This window comes from Mastomys coucha, unplaced genomic scaffold (assembly GCF_008632895.1).
Source record: "Mastomys coucha isolate ucsf_1 unplaced genomic scaffold, UCSF_Mcou_1 pScaffold21, whole genome shotgun sequence".
Lineage (NCBI taxonomy): Eukaryota > Metazoa > Chordata > Mammalia > Rodentia > Muridae > Mastomys > Mastomys coucha.
This window is the reverse complement of record NW_022196904.1, coordinates 169,057,170-169,071,438: the sequence shown is the minus strand read 5'-3', so window position 1 is coordinate 169,071,438 and position 14,269 is coordinate 169,057,170. Positions and strand designations below refer to the sequence as shown.

Sequence of the window (14,269 nt, the reverse complement as noted above, 5' to 3'; positions counted from 1 at the left end):
GCATCACTGTACTGCACTCTACTGTATCACTATACTACACTCTACCACATCACTGTACTGCACTCTACTGTATCACTGTACTGCACTCTACTGCATTACTGTACTGAACTCTACTGCATCACTATACTGTACTCTACTGCACCACTGTACTGCACTCTACCGCATCACTATACTACACTCTACCACATCACTGTACTGAACTCTACTGCATCACTATACTGTACTCTACTGCACCACTGTACTGCACTCTACCGCATCACTATACTGTACTCTACTGCACCACTGTACTGCACTCTACCGCATCACTATACTGTACTCTACTGCATCACTGTACTGCACTCTACTGCATCACTGTACTGCACTCTACTGCATCACTGTACTGCACTCTACTGCATCACTGTACTGCACTCTACTGCATCACTGTACTGCACTCTACTGCATCACTGTACTGCACTCTACTGCATTACTGTGCTGAACTCTACTGCATCACTATACTGTACTCTACTGCACCACTGTACTGCACTCTACCGCATCACTATACTGTACTCTACTGCATCACTATACTGCAAAGAGCTGACTGTGTCAGGGGACAATGTAAGTATAATATGACAAGGTAAAATTTTTTGATTTAGAATAAAAATGAGTTTCATTAATCTGTAAACATTCATATTCTTTGTTATATAAAGTTATTACTCACCAGGGCTGGGTCATAGGTAACATTCAGAATGTGAGTTTCATCCTCAGGCTTAAAGTCACTTATTTGAGGAAGTACAAAAAAGGGAAGGCAGAAAGAAAGAGGGGAAGGGGGAGAGAGACAGAAAGACAGAGAGACAACGAGAGAACTAATTTTTATTAATTAGAAAAAACAACCATTGTTTTTTACCGTTGCATACTTTAATGATATGCACAGAATATCGGGCCCAGATCATTACCCCTTTAACTAACTCTTAAAGAATTATCATTTGGTATAAAAGTAATAAATGTTTCCCTGAACTTGTATAGATATGTTCAATTTTTAAAATTTTAGCTTGTTATCTATTTTTAGTACAAAAGAAATATCTACTTATTAAAATGCAAGCACCATAGAAAAGACTTCAGAAGACACAGAAAAGGAAAAAAAAATATCATTCTCCTGAGATACGTCTTCCAGCAGCTACCAACAGTGATGAGCAGTGTTAAAGGTGTCACTCACAGGGTGACTGCTGCTGGGGAGTGTGGCATCTTAGCTATATAGCACAAAAGAAAGATGCTCAAAGGATGCCCTCTGCAAGTTGGAAACAAACAAACTAATCCTGACCAAAGAATCAAACACCTCAGACATGTCTTTTGAAAGAATGCTTTGGAGGGGATTAGGTTAGGACAGGGGAAGTTTCAGAGCATGGTGCGAGTGTGTGATGTCAAAGGCATCCCTTACAGACTGCCTTGGAAACTGGTCCTATATCAGAAAGAAGAAATGAGCCTCTCTAAGGATCTGGCAGCCTAGAAACTTGTTACCATGGCAACTTGTTCACGTTCAGCCAGTCAGCTTGACTGGAGTGTACATTTCTGTTACCAGAATGAGCTATTTTTAAAAGCTCACATCTATTTTTAAAGAACCAACTGTTCAGTATGTACTTTGCTCAACGAAAGAAAAGCAAAAATTCATTCATAGCCTGACTCTGGCATTTCAGATTTACCCATGAATAACATTCCATGTATAACAAAAGTGCTTTCGCTTGAAGGTAAATTTGATGTACTTCAGAAAAACAGTTACTGATACTTGAACGTGTGGCATGCAGAGATGAGAAAGGCAGTATTTCGCCTGAGGAGCTCACCAGTCACCAGAAAGATAAGACAGACTAAGTAACAGCAGCCCAGCAGATGTGATTAAGCTCTTCTCCAGAAAGGAACCAAACAAATTATTGCATGTTTATCCAGTCACGTTACATTGACAGGCTGATGAGGTGTGTCTGACACTGGCTTACAAAGGCATATAAGCACTGCTTATCAAAGGCATATGCTTCCAAGATGAATCCTAAGCCTGTGTTTCTCTTGATGTTTGCTAAGTTCTTTTCTTCAATACTCTCTCTCTCTCTCTCTCTCTCTCTCTCTCTCTCTCTCTCTCTCTGTGTGTGTGTGTGTGTGTGTGTGTGTGTAAGGTGACATGTTATAGGTTTTTTGGCACCTAAGTATTATTTATCCAGGAGTTGGAATGGAAAGATAATGACTATTTTACAGTAGCACACAGTTGTATGACTTCTAACATTTTAGAAGACCAGAAACTTAATCTAGATGTGGTGATGGTCACTGTAAGAGGTGCATTTAGGAGGTAAGAGTTTGCCACAACTTTAAGACTAGCCTTGAATGGGCCAGTTGTGGTACATGCCTTTAATCCCAGCACTTGGGAGGCAGAGGCAGGCAGATTTCTGAGTTTGAGGCCAGCCTGGTCTACAGAGTGAGTTCCAGGACACCAGGGCTACACAGAGAAACCCTGTTTTGGAAGAAAAAAAAAAAAAAGACTAGCCTTGGCTTCATAGTGAGTGCTGGGCCAGCCAAGACTACATAGCAACAAACAAACCAACAAGTAATAACAAAAGTAAAAAGCCAGGTAAAGTAGGACTGTAATCCCAGCTTTTGAGGAGAGAGTAGGAGGATCATACATTGAAGGCCAGCTTTGACTTCATAAAGAGATTAGAGCCAGCCTGGGATTCATGGGACTATGTATAAATAAATAAATAAATAAATAAATAAATAAATAAATAAATAAAAGATAAAAGAAATCCAGAAATATTATAATTAAACATCGGCTGCTATGTTATCCTTTTGTGCTTCCAAATTTCCTCATTCCATGTTCTATATTGTATTTCTTTGGTATAATTCTTTTAAAGATTTATTTATTTATGTATTTTATGTACATGGATGCTCTGTCTTCATGTGTGTCTTCATGCCAGAGGAGAAAATCAGATCCCATGGTAGATGTTTGTGAGGAGGAAATCAGATCCTATCATAGATGTTTTGTGAGGCCTCTATGCGAGATGTTTGTGGTTGCTGGGAATTGAACTCGGGTCCTCCAGAAGAGCAATCAGTGCTCTTAACCACAGAACCATCTCTCCAGCCTCTCTGCATTGTATTTTTAAACTTACTCTAAAGATAACGTTACCAACCTTTTTTTCTGGCTTTACAGTGACCTTTGTTTCAGAGTCATACGATTCTGACTTCATAAGAGGCCAGATTATCATCATAAGCAAAGAAAGGCAACATGGTCACAATAGGAAGATAGTAAATATTGACCAAAGGGCTGGCAGGGAAGAGGCTATTCCAGAAAAGCTGTTTTATTAGGAACAGAAAGTTAAGTGGCTCACGGACCAGTGAGTGTGTAGGCAGAAAGGATAGAGCGATAGAGTGAGAGAGACTGAAGGAGATAGTGAAGGCTGAGGTGACTGGGCAAGCACTCTTCCTCAGTTCATTCCTAGGTGGCCGGGCCTACACCAGGAACTCCTGTCAGGCTAGCAGGCCCTAGCAGTATGAGGGCAGATGGGTGACAAAAGCAGGCAGGGGATGGCCAGCAGACGTGGTAACATGTGCTCACTTTTCCTTGAGGAAAGCAGGATGCCTGGAAAGAGCAGAGCGGTTGTCACTCATCAGGAGTTAGTCGGGGTGCCAAAGGCTAACGGAACTATAGCATAAGGAGTCTGAGCATGGCCAGCTTCTTTGTGCTAAGTAGGAACTGTCCCTGTCACCAGGACTGCATATAGTAGCAGTCTTCAAAAATATTACTGTTGAGTTTCTGGGAAGAAACGAATTCATTTTAGGAATTGGGAGGATTCACTTGATTGACGTTGCTGGTGGGAGACCATTCCCGGGTATTAATGAGAACATCCCTGGTAAAGCAAGGGTCACATGAAGAGTTAGAAGCATTTAAGAAGGGCACAGATGATCAAAGCTTTCAAGGATTTGACCAAGTAGCACTGTCAAGTAGATGGCATTTGCACAGGGAACTGTGAAAAGTAAGACACGAGAGAGAGAGAGAGAGAGAGAGAGAGAGAGAGAGAGAGAGAGAGAGAGAGAGAGAGAGAGAGAGAGAGAGAGAGAGACAGAGAGACAGAGAGACAGAGAGAGACAGAGAGACAGAGAGACAGAGACAGAGACAGACAGAGACAGAGACACAGAGAGAGAGACAGAGAGACAGACAGACAGAGAGACAGACAGAGACAGACACAGACAGAGACAGACACAGACACAGAGAGAGACAGACACAGAGAGACAGAGACAGACACAGAGAGAGACAGTGAGATAGAGACAGACACAGAGAGAGACAGTGAGACAGAGACAGAGAGAGGGAGAAAGAGAGAGACAGAGAGAGAGAGAGACACATACAGGGAGGGGGTGTCCTGGGTACTCTGAGCTACATGAGTCAGCAGACCTGATTCTGATCCATTCTCAGATTGTCAATATTTCTGATTTTCTAATTCCTTGCAACATCAGGGGACTGGATGAAATAATACAGATGGTCTCTAACTAGGGCATTCTACTTGTTGTTGTTTCAAGGCAGGGTTCCACTCTAGCCCAGACTGGCCTGGAATCCAGTGATCTCTGTGTAGTCCAAACTAGTTTTAAACAGCAAGAGGAGATAAGATCTATTCAAGTGTGACAGTTGATCTGAAGCTGGGAGTCACAGGTATTTCAGGAGAGACCATGTGTGTTAGTAGGATGGTTGATTTGTAGTTAAAAAATAGGAAGAGCTTCATATCTGGGCTTTGTTATCTCCGTGATATACACAGGATTGTCAATGGAGAATGAAGCTTTCCAGGTAAGAATGACTGCTGGGTGTTGGAGGCTGGGCGTGCACCTTGGTGGTGGAATGCTTGCCCAGCTTGTGCACTGTCCTGGGTGTGTTCCCAGCAATGCAAACCATAGGAGTTGTAAAGATGAACGGATTTGACCTTGGTGGCTTATAGGAGCCATCTCAGGTCAGGGGCCAAGAAAATGTTGTCTTGGAAATGTTGGAGCTAGCCAGGAAGCCCCAGAAGTCTACTTAAAGCTTGTGAGACCAGTCAAGATGATGTGTGTGCCCTTCTCAGCTGGGTGGAGCTGCCGAGGTGCAGAGAGAGAATATGATGTACGGAGTTGAGCAAGCACGTGGGTAGGGTGCATGGGAGAGGTAGAGGGGTTTGAGGATATGCGGGGCAACTATCAGACCACAGGCTCTGAGAGCCTAGGAGAGCACTGAAGAAATGAAGGGGGTACCAGGCAGTAAGATGGTGTAGGTGATAAGGACTGGGGCTGCCAGTGTAGAAGAGTTAAGCAAACTAGGAAGAATCAAGAGATGCCTTCCTTAGTGGGTCGAGTAACGTTCCCTGAAAAGTCATGTGTGTGTGTGAAATTTCAGAACACGTCATTTGGAAACAGAATGTGTAGGTGGTTGGCTAAGACGAGGTTGTACTGTATTTTGGCAAACTTTAAATCCCGTGACTGGTGTCCTTAGGAGATGAAATAAAAGCACCCAGATATGCAGGGAGTAGGTCACATGACTCCAGGAAGTGATTGGAGTGATTGGTTGGTTGCTAAGGACCGCTAGGAGCCGCTGTGTGGGAAGAGGCAGGAGGACTCGTTCCCAGATGCTCCATGTGGACCATGCCTCTGCCAACACCTGAGATTTCACTTTCAGAGTCTGAAGCTGCCAGAGAACATTGCTTTAAGCCACCCAGTTTGCAGATCTTGGTTAGGATAGTGCTCGGAAGACCTACACCCATCCAGTCAGCGGTTTCTAGCCTGGCATTGTCCTTTGTCGTCATGACAGACTCAGCCATTGTTTGTAGCTCTGAGTCACATCCAAGCCTGGGTCTCATTAGTATGCTGTGCCAGCATAGGCACTAGTGTGTTGGTAGGAAGACAGACCGCCGTGCAGAAGAGTGTGTTCAGCAGGGCCTTGGTGTTCCCTCCCCTTCATGGAACACTTACTATGTTCAACCCTGAAGGAAGAGCTTCAGAATCCAAAGGTGGAATGGACAAATGCTGCTATTTTTCACCTTCTAGGTTCTCTAAGATTCTCCAAGATTATATTCTATAGATAATCAGGAGTTTGAAATTTTGGCACGTGTGCATGCATGCGTGCATGTGTGTGCACATGCACATGCTTGTGTGTGTACATAGATGAGTGTGTGTGTGTGCTTGCACAGCTAGAGGTCAATGCCCGAGGACCTCCTCAGCTGCTCTCCACCGTATTCTTTGAGACAGGGCTCTCACACTGAGTCTGAGGCTCACTGGGTCAGCTACGCTGATTAGCCAATGAGCTCCAGGGATTTTCAGCGCTGGTGTATTTTCCTGACTAAGCCATCTTCCCAGGCGCTTTTGTCTCTTAAGAAAAGCTAAAGTTTGTCCATAAGTCACAAAGATTTAGTGATGAGAGGGAAGGGGAGAGAAGGTAGGCAGAGTTGAGTTTGATTTTTAGAGAAAGAAAAGTTTTGTGTAGTTGAGGGTTGAAGGCAGGAGGAGGTGGCAGTGAGAAGGAGCCGCTGAGGGACCTTAGCAACTAGGGGACATTTGTGGAGAAAGAGCTAAAGGACAGCAGAGAGTGAGGACATCAGTCTGCTGTGTGGGGAAAACTTTCTCCCTGGAATCTGTGGAGTGACTGGGAAATAAAAGAGGGGACAGATGGTTGCTGAAGTCACAAACAGAAAGACAAGAGGGGGACATGGCCGCATGGTACTTGGCAAGAAAAGGGCTACAAGGGCTATCTTGGTGAGCCTGGTGATTATCACTTAAGAAGTTGAGCTGGCAGGATCCCAACATGGCTCCTGGGTCAGTCTCTAGAGGAAGAAGCAGTGAGAAGCAGGGCATGGAGGATGGGAGCTGGGAGCTTGAAGTTTATCTATGCATTTGGTTCTCCATGGCATTTCTTCATCTCTTTATTTAGTCCCTGATCTCAGGCTGGCTCCTAAGGTGAGCATTCGCTCCTTATAGTCCAGGCCACAATACTTCTCTCACTATCCTTGTGCTCTCTGGTGTTCTCTTGTTTCTGTGAAGATGGTCTGACCAAAGGTCCTAATATACCATGAATGCATTTTTCTGAAAGACACTGTCTAAGCACCAAGTTCTCAAATCATCTCCTTTACCAGTTACCTTGGGAACAGGACAAGTCAAGGAGACCAGGGTGCTATGACAGTCACAGGCTAAGGACGATGGCTAACTGGGTCCCCTTCTGTATTTCAGAAGAAGAGGAAGAGGACCAGGGAGATGAAGACAGGGTAGATGGCATGGTCAGAGGCCCTGGGCCCAAGGGGCCGTCTGGGACAGTGTCAGAAGCTCAGCTTGCTCGGAGGATCACTAAAGGAAAGAACAGCAGGAGGATGCTGTCCAACAAGCCACAGGATTTCCAGGTGGGAAGGGCTCTGCTGCTCTGTGCAAGAACTGCCACCCCGCTGGCCCATGACCCAGCCACTGCTGTGACATCATGGTAGACATAGTCCTATGGTCAGGGGCGAATCGACTGATAAAGGATGTAAGGACATGAACCCAGAAAGTTCCTGTCTATAAGCACAAAGGGTTTAGTCAAAGTAGACAAGCGGCTTCACAGGGATGTAATAGGAGTTTTCTTTTCCTCTGGAAGCAGGTGTGGGGGGTTAATTAGCAGAGAATAGCAGCAGCTCAGGTACCCGTTGCATTTTTCTTAGCTCTCAGCATGAGTGCATCGCAGGGACACTTGAAGACCAGGCAATGGGCCACAGTGCCGAATCTCAGTCTGCCCTGCTTTTCCCAGGCCAGCTCTGAACCCTTTCTCCTGCTCAGTGATCAGAGACAGCCCCTTCCAGGCTAGGAGGTCTCAGTACCAGTTTTAACCATCCCTGTGAGCCAGAGAGCTCAGGTGACACCCGAGGATTCCCTTGCACCGCACACTGGGGAAGCCTTGCTAACAATACCACTTTGTGCTTGTAGATCCGCGTCAGAGTGATTGAGGGCCGTCAGTTATGCGGCAACAACATAAGGCCCGTGGTAAAAGTTCACATCTGTGGTCAGACACACCGCACAAGAATCAAGAGAGGGAACAATCCATTTTTTGATGAGGTGAGTGGGTTGAGAGTGCATGGTCCTGCTCACCCAGTCTGTCCTGTTTGTGTGCGTCTCCTCCTGCCAATTTTACCTAGTTCACAGAGGAGGGAAACCCAAGGGCTAAGAACTGGAAAGTGCAGTACAGGCCTCCGGTGTGAAGCACAAAGAGGTCAGAGCCACATGGGCTTGAAGCCACACATCTAACTAGCTTCCACTGATTTCCAATTGTCCATGTCTTCCTGTCATTTCTACAGATTCCTCCTGGGTCCCTTTATCCTGGTGGTGGAACGTGTGATGTCATCTCCCTAGTTCCTTTACATTACAGAATGACTCTAAAGGTTGACTCTGTCCCTGTGCAATCCAGGTTTTAAGAGGCATCACAATTTGCTTGGCTACAAAATTATTTCATATTAAAGAAATGCCATATGAGCAAACAATGTAGCCCAGTTCTGTTGACTTCTGTGACACACTCGAAAGTGTCTAATGCCTTACCGGTCACCTCAGACCCTGCAAAACCACAACTGAGCATGAACAGAAACAATGTAGGAGCCCCTGAGAGGCCAGGCTATGCTTGGGAGACACAGCTCTGAGATTCCTCAGCCTGGGCCTTTCCTAGTCTCTCTTACTCCCTACAGCATTGAATCCTAGTCTCAATTCTGGCTCTGTCCTTTTTTTCCTGTCTACATACATAAGAGAAACCAGTTTCTTCTCTTCTGTCCCCTATGTTTTGTCTTATTCGAGTGAGGTAAAGGACCAACTCCGTTTTTTTTCAAACCTATACTTCTTAGACTAATGACAGACAATAGCATATAGATAGATGTCCATAGATGCCAGTGACTGGGGCTTTAGACATGAGACACGTCAGTTAAGGCTTCCATCATATGGGCTCTGTGTTAACTAAGCTACCATGAGGAGTACAGCAAGGGTCTCTATCTGCCTTAGACTTGTCATATTCATCGTCTTAAGTATGTAAGTGTGGTACCAGAGACTGAACCTGGAGCATCATACTAGGATACCTGTCATACCTTATACTAGGTGTACCCTTAGCTATAGTTCCAGACCCCTACCCCCTTTACAGGGCACCATCTACTGTGTGTTGTAGATAATATGTCAGCATCTATCTGATTGTGGGGCTAGAGATAGATAGATAGATAGATAGATAGATAGATAGATAGATAGATAGATAGATAGATAGGTACATAGATACATAGATACATAGATACATAGATAGACAGATACATACATAGATAGATACATAGATAGACAGATTCTTTCAGTCAGTTTCACTCTGTAGCCCAGGCTGGCCTGAGATTTTGACTTCTTTACCCCAGGATCTCAAGTGCTGGGATTACAGGTATGTAACAGTGGGTACTATGAACTAGCTGTGGAGTATTTTATAAAACAACTAGTCCTTATAGAAAATTCAAGAAAAATACAACTATTCTGGTAAAAATGAAACTGAAAAGATAGGATACCCAGATGTAGCTGTGATCTTTGTGTGGAACCTAGATTTTGAAAAAACATCCAAGAAGTTTCGTTTTGAAATATATAGAAAAATCTTAAAATTGACTACTTGCATGTTCATTTTGGGGATGTGATAACAGCATTGTGATTATACAAAAAGATGCCCTTGCTCTTATAAAACATGGACAAATACACTTTGAAGGAATAAATTACCATGATATCTAAACTTTGTTTTGAATGATTCAGTTAAAAATCAAAAAGAAATAAAGCAAAAAAAAAATCAGGAAAGACTAGCCTTGCTTTAGCTTTTTGGGGTATTTTAAGATGGCCATAGTAAGAGTAGAAACTTATTTTTCTTCCCAGTTTGGAAAAACTGTAATAAATGTATTTTCCTTAAAAGGAAACAAGACCTCTGGGTGGTGGTGGTGCATACTTTTAATCCTAGCACTTGGGAGGCAGGAGCTCTGTGAGCTTGATGCTAGCCTGGTCTATAGAATGGATTCCAGGTCAGCCAGAGCTTCATAGTGAGACTTTGTCTCAAAAACAAAACAAAACAAAACAACAACAACAAACAAAAAACAAAACAAAACAAAACAAAAAAACAAAAACCAACCAACCAACCCAAAAAAAAAAAAAAAAAAAAAAAAAAAAAAAAAAAAAAAAAAAAAAAAAAAACAAGACAAACCAACCCAGAAAGGACGAAACAAATGTCCTATGTCCTGCTATAGTAACAAAGATGAAAACTATTCTTTTTTTTATTTACAATATTTCTACATAAGAAGTTATAGAAAGTGGTTTTGTTTTAATAAATACTATATTTTTTTGATAAGTTCCTCATTGTAGCCCAGGCTAACCTAGAACTCAGGCTGGCTTCCAATCATGGCAGTCCTTACACCTCAGCTTCTCATGTGATGGGAAAGGGGTGGTGAGGCTTGGCTGAGGAGGAATCACCACAGTTAAATGGTGAAGGCATTAGACAGAAAGGATAGAACTAAGAACGTTAGTGAACTGAATGAGCACCACAGCCGTCAACGCGCACTTTAGTCAAAGTGCCATTGTGGAATAATCTGGATCCTCACTTTAGTTAGCCATAAATGTCCAGTGCTGAATGAACAGGTTTGCTCCTGTCGGTTGTTTCTCGTGCTTTCTTTTGCCAGCATGCGGAGATGAGTAAGTGCTCACACCGACATACCTAATTCTGAAAGTGTTTAGCAGTTTTCTAGGCAAGCCTTCAGCATCCGTTCCTCTGGGCCTGAGTCACTGGCTAACATTCAATGTGTTCTGTGTTGTTTTGACAGTTATTTTTCTACAATGTGCACATCACACCCTCTGAGCTCATGGATGAGATCATCAGCATCCGGGTAAGGGGCAAGGACAGGAGGACACTGCTCACTGACCACTGAACGAAGGCCGTCAACTCACCCTTTTCCTTTCTTCCAGGTTTACAATTCCCATTCTTTGAGGGCAGATTGTCTGATGGGGGAATTTAAGGTGAGTGACAACAGTATACTTCCGTCAATTATATAAAGATGAGAACTCTCCTAATAGGGAATCTGATTCATCGCCAGACATCAGGGAACATATGGCGGTGACATCTAAGGGTTCTGGGTAAAGGGCAGACACCATGATTTTTGCTGAAGCCTTCATAGGTCTTGTCTACCTTAAAAGTATCATACTGATAGCATCCCAAAGCACTGTGCCTTGGTATGTCAGTGAAGGCCTTTGACAGCTTCTGTCTGGATGGAAGCAAAGCCATTGTTACAAAGGAGATGCTTGGTGCTGGCAAAAAAAAAAAAAGCCCCACAACCAGCTCTGCTTACCAGTGGCCCCAGAGTTCTGTCTAAAAAGCCAGTTGTTAGTCTGAAATGGGAAGAGAATGCAAAATTAGACAAGGGAAGCTACACTTTTTCAAGTAGTTCTCACTGTGTGGATTCTTGATTGGCACCTCAGCAGTTCTCAGAGGATGAACTTCTTCTGAAGGAAGAAGATCCAGTCACTAACGTGCTTCTAACATGATCTGGACCAAGTAGACCTCTGGTTATACTCCGCCTGTCACTGGGGTGAATTCTCTTAACCGCTTTGATCCACGCAGTTGCTTCATCTGCAAGATGGAATCATAATCATAGAGACATGTAAAGACATCACGGAACTGTCCAATCACTGATCAGGCTATTATTCACGTTAGGACTGACTGCATAGAAGGAAGGTTGGGCAGGAGCAGGTCAGGTGATTTCCTGTAGGGTGGTTAACGGTCCCAGTTTCTCTGGCACTTACAATGCAGAAACTAAGAAAGTCTTAGGCAAACTGGCACATGCTAGTCACCCTGCTTTCACGGTTTCTTCCAACCCTGAGTCTAGCTGACTCACTCATTCAGTAATGATCCATCAAGAGTCTTCTGTATGTCCACATCAGGCAAGATGCTGACACAAAGTGGGTGAGGCGGGAATTTAGATCCTGGAAGTTAAAACGTAAGGGCATTGAATCTAAATACAATGTGTCCTTTTTTTTCTTTAAAGTGACGAAACTGATTTTAAAATCTATTTAACTTGTTTTCTCCAGATTGATGTTGGATTTGTTTATGATGAACCTGGTAAGTAATGCAAGGCTCAAGTCCTTCTAATTCTGCAGAAAATTCTAGAGCTTAAGAAAATCTCAGAAGAAATTTCTTGAAGAAATTTCAGTGGTGGGGAAAAGGCTAAGGTCCTGGTAAATGTTAGGAAAGAGCTCTCCCATAGAGGCGTGTCCCCCAGATCCATCACAGGAATAAGAAAACACTGTCTCGGTAATGTGGAGGATGCTTAACGAGAATAAATAATAGCCAATCACAAATACGGATGTCTAATATTTTTTTTCCCTTAACACGCATAAGCAAGTGATGTCTTTGTTTTGTGATGATCTCACTATCTTAGTAAGATCAAATTGTGAAACTGTTATAGAGCTCAGAGATTCTTGCTTGAGTAACACCAGGATAGGAGGGTGGGACTAAGGTGTGTGCAGAGCATGAATAGAAGATAGGAATTTGTGGACTTGCCTGGGGAACTGGATGAAATCACAATCCTGCCAGCACATCTTTAGAGCGTCCCTGTCCTTTGCTCTGTTATGTTAGGCCATGCTGTCATGCGGAAGTGGCTCCTTCTCAATGACCCAGAAGACACCAGCTCAGGTGCAAAAGGTTACATGAAAGTCAGCATGTTTGTCCTGGGAACTGGAGATGAACCCCCTGTGAGTGCCTCAACCTCTACCTTCTGTTCTTAAAAACATAATTAAGCAGTGGACTGTGAATCGGAGCTCAGACTCAAACTGCCACCCTCTCCCTGGTTCCTCCAATTCCAAGCTGTCCCTTGCTGATTAGAGATTATCATCGCAGCTCAGAATCCTTCTTGGTGCTTCCTGGCATTTGTGAGTCTTTTCTTTTAGGGGGCCAGGGTGTTGAGTCAGGGACTCGTATAGCTCAAGTTGGCCTCAGATCTAGCTAGTTAAGATTGTCTTTGAACTTCTGATCTTCCTGCCTCTACCTGCTAGGTGCTGAAATACTAGTGTGTGCATCACAGCACCCAGGAGTAAGTATTTAATTCAAGAAATGTGTGTGTGTGTGTTTAATAACTTCATTGTTTCATTAGAAAGAAAGGCTTGAGTTCATCTCCCATGCAAAGATTCATTACCTCATCACTTTCTTCCACCTGACGGGTTAGTGATAGTTCAAAAAATCAGATGACAAACTAGAAACAGGAATGGGCCAGAGAGAAACCAGAACTCAGGAGCACACATACATCCTCAGTGCTGGTGCTCATGAGACTACAAAAGGATACAGAAACACTGAAGCATTGATATCATAGATGTTTTGAGGCCAGAAGAAAATCAGTGGCTGGACCTTTAAGCGCCAAACATTAGAGATCGTAGTAGGGGTGGTTCTGGACATCCGTAGCTTGGCACCTTTTAGAACTGTTTCCCCTTTATATGCGTGATTTTGACCATATGTCTCTCATAGCCTGAGAAACGAGACCGTGACAATGACAGTGACGACGTGGAGAGTAACTTGTTACTTCCAGCTGGCATTGCCCTTCGGTGGGTGACCTTCATGCTGAAGATCTACCGAGCTGAGGACATCCCCCAGAGTATGTACTGCCTTTGTCATGCATGGGGAGGGAGGTTCAGTAGTCTTTGAGATGGTACATGCTGAACCCATACTCTGAATACTGATGAATGTCCTTCCATAAGGTCCCCCTCTGAAAGGCCTTCATGGACTTACTTCTATTCTTCCGGCCCCACTGAAAGTTTCTGAGCAGCTGCTAGGGCAGCCATTGCTCATCCATGTTCCTGTCTTTGATCCATTTTGCTCTGTCCCTTCGTCCTTCCATATTTGGTTTTATTTTCTAGACACTGCTAAAGGGAGGTGAACAGTCAGCACTTCGAATCTTTTTAAAAACATTGCATTGTGTGTGTGTGTGTGTGAAAGAGAGAGAGAGAGAGAGAGAGAGAGAGAGGCACATGTGCTATAGTACACATGAAGTCAAAGGACAACTTGTCTGAGTCCATTCTCTCCTCTCATCATGTGGGTCTTGTAAATGAGGGCACAGTGAAACCACTGAATTAGACTGCTTTGTGGGCAGAAAGAAAGGTTTATTGGGACCAAACTGCAGAAGCTTTCTCTCAGAAGGGCAGAGAGAAGAGAGAAATAGCAGAAAAGAAGACAGATGTTATATGCAGTCAGCAGGGTGGGGTCTTTGAGCTGATATAAGCTGTACAGATTGATCCAGAGCTACATGCCCTTGCCATA

At 43.7% G+C, this 14,269-nt stretch overlaps 1 protein-coding gene across 4 annotated transcripts in view; it reads left to right on the top strand.

Moving 5' to 3' along the window:
• Myof (myoferlin) overlaps nt 1-14,269 on the top strand; it is a 151,373-nt gene that overhangs the window by 51,970 nt on the left and 85,134 nt on the right. For 3 of the 4 annotated variants that reach the window (XM_031390204.1, XM_031390203.1, XM_031390201.1), the window contains exons 6-12: nt 7,192-7,358; nt 7,915-8,043; nt 10,791-10,853; nt 10,933-10,983; nt 12,052-12,082; nt 12,599-12,714; nt 13,481-13,607. In XM_031390204.1, the coding sequence (XP_031246064.1) occupies nt 7,192-7,358; nt 7,915-8,043; nt 10,791-10,853; nt 10,933-10,983; nt 12,052-12,082; nt 12,599-12,714; nt 13,481-13,607 (684 nt within the window). The remainder of the gene's footprint in view (nt 1-7,191; nt 7,359-7,914; nt 8,044-10,790; nt 10,854-10,932; nt 10,984-12,051; nt 12,083-12,598; nt 12,715-13,480; nt 13,608-14,269) is intronic. The other variant, XM_031390202.1, reaches the window with a different exon arrangement.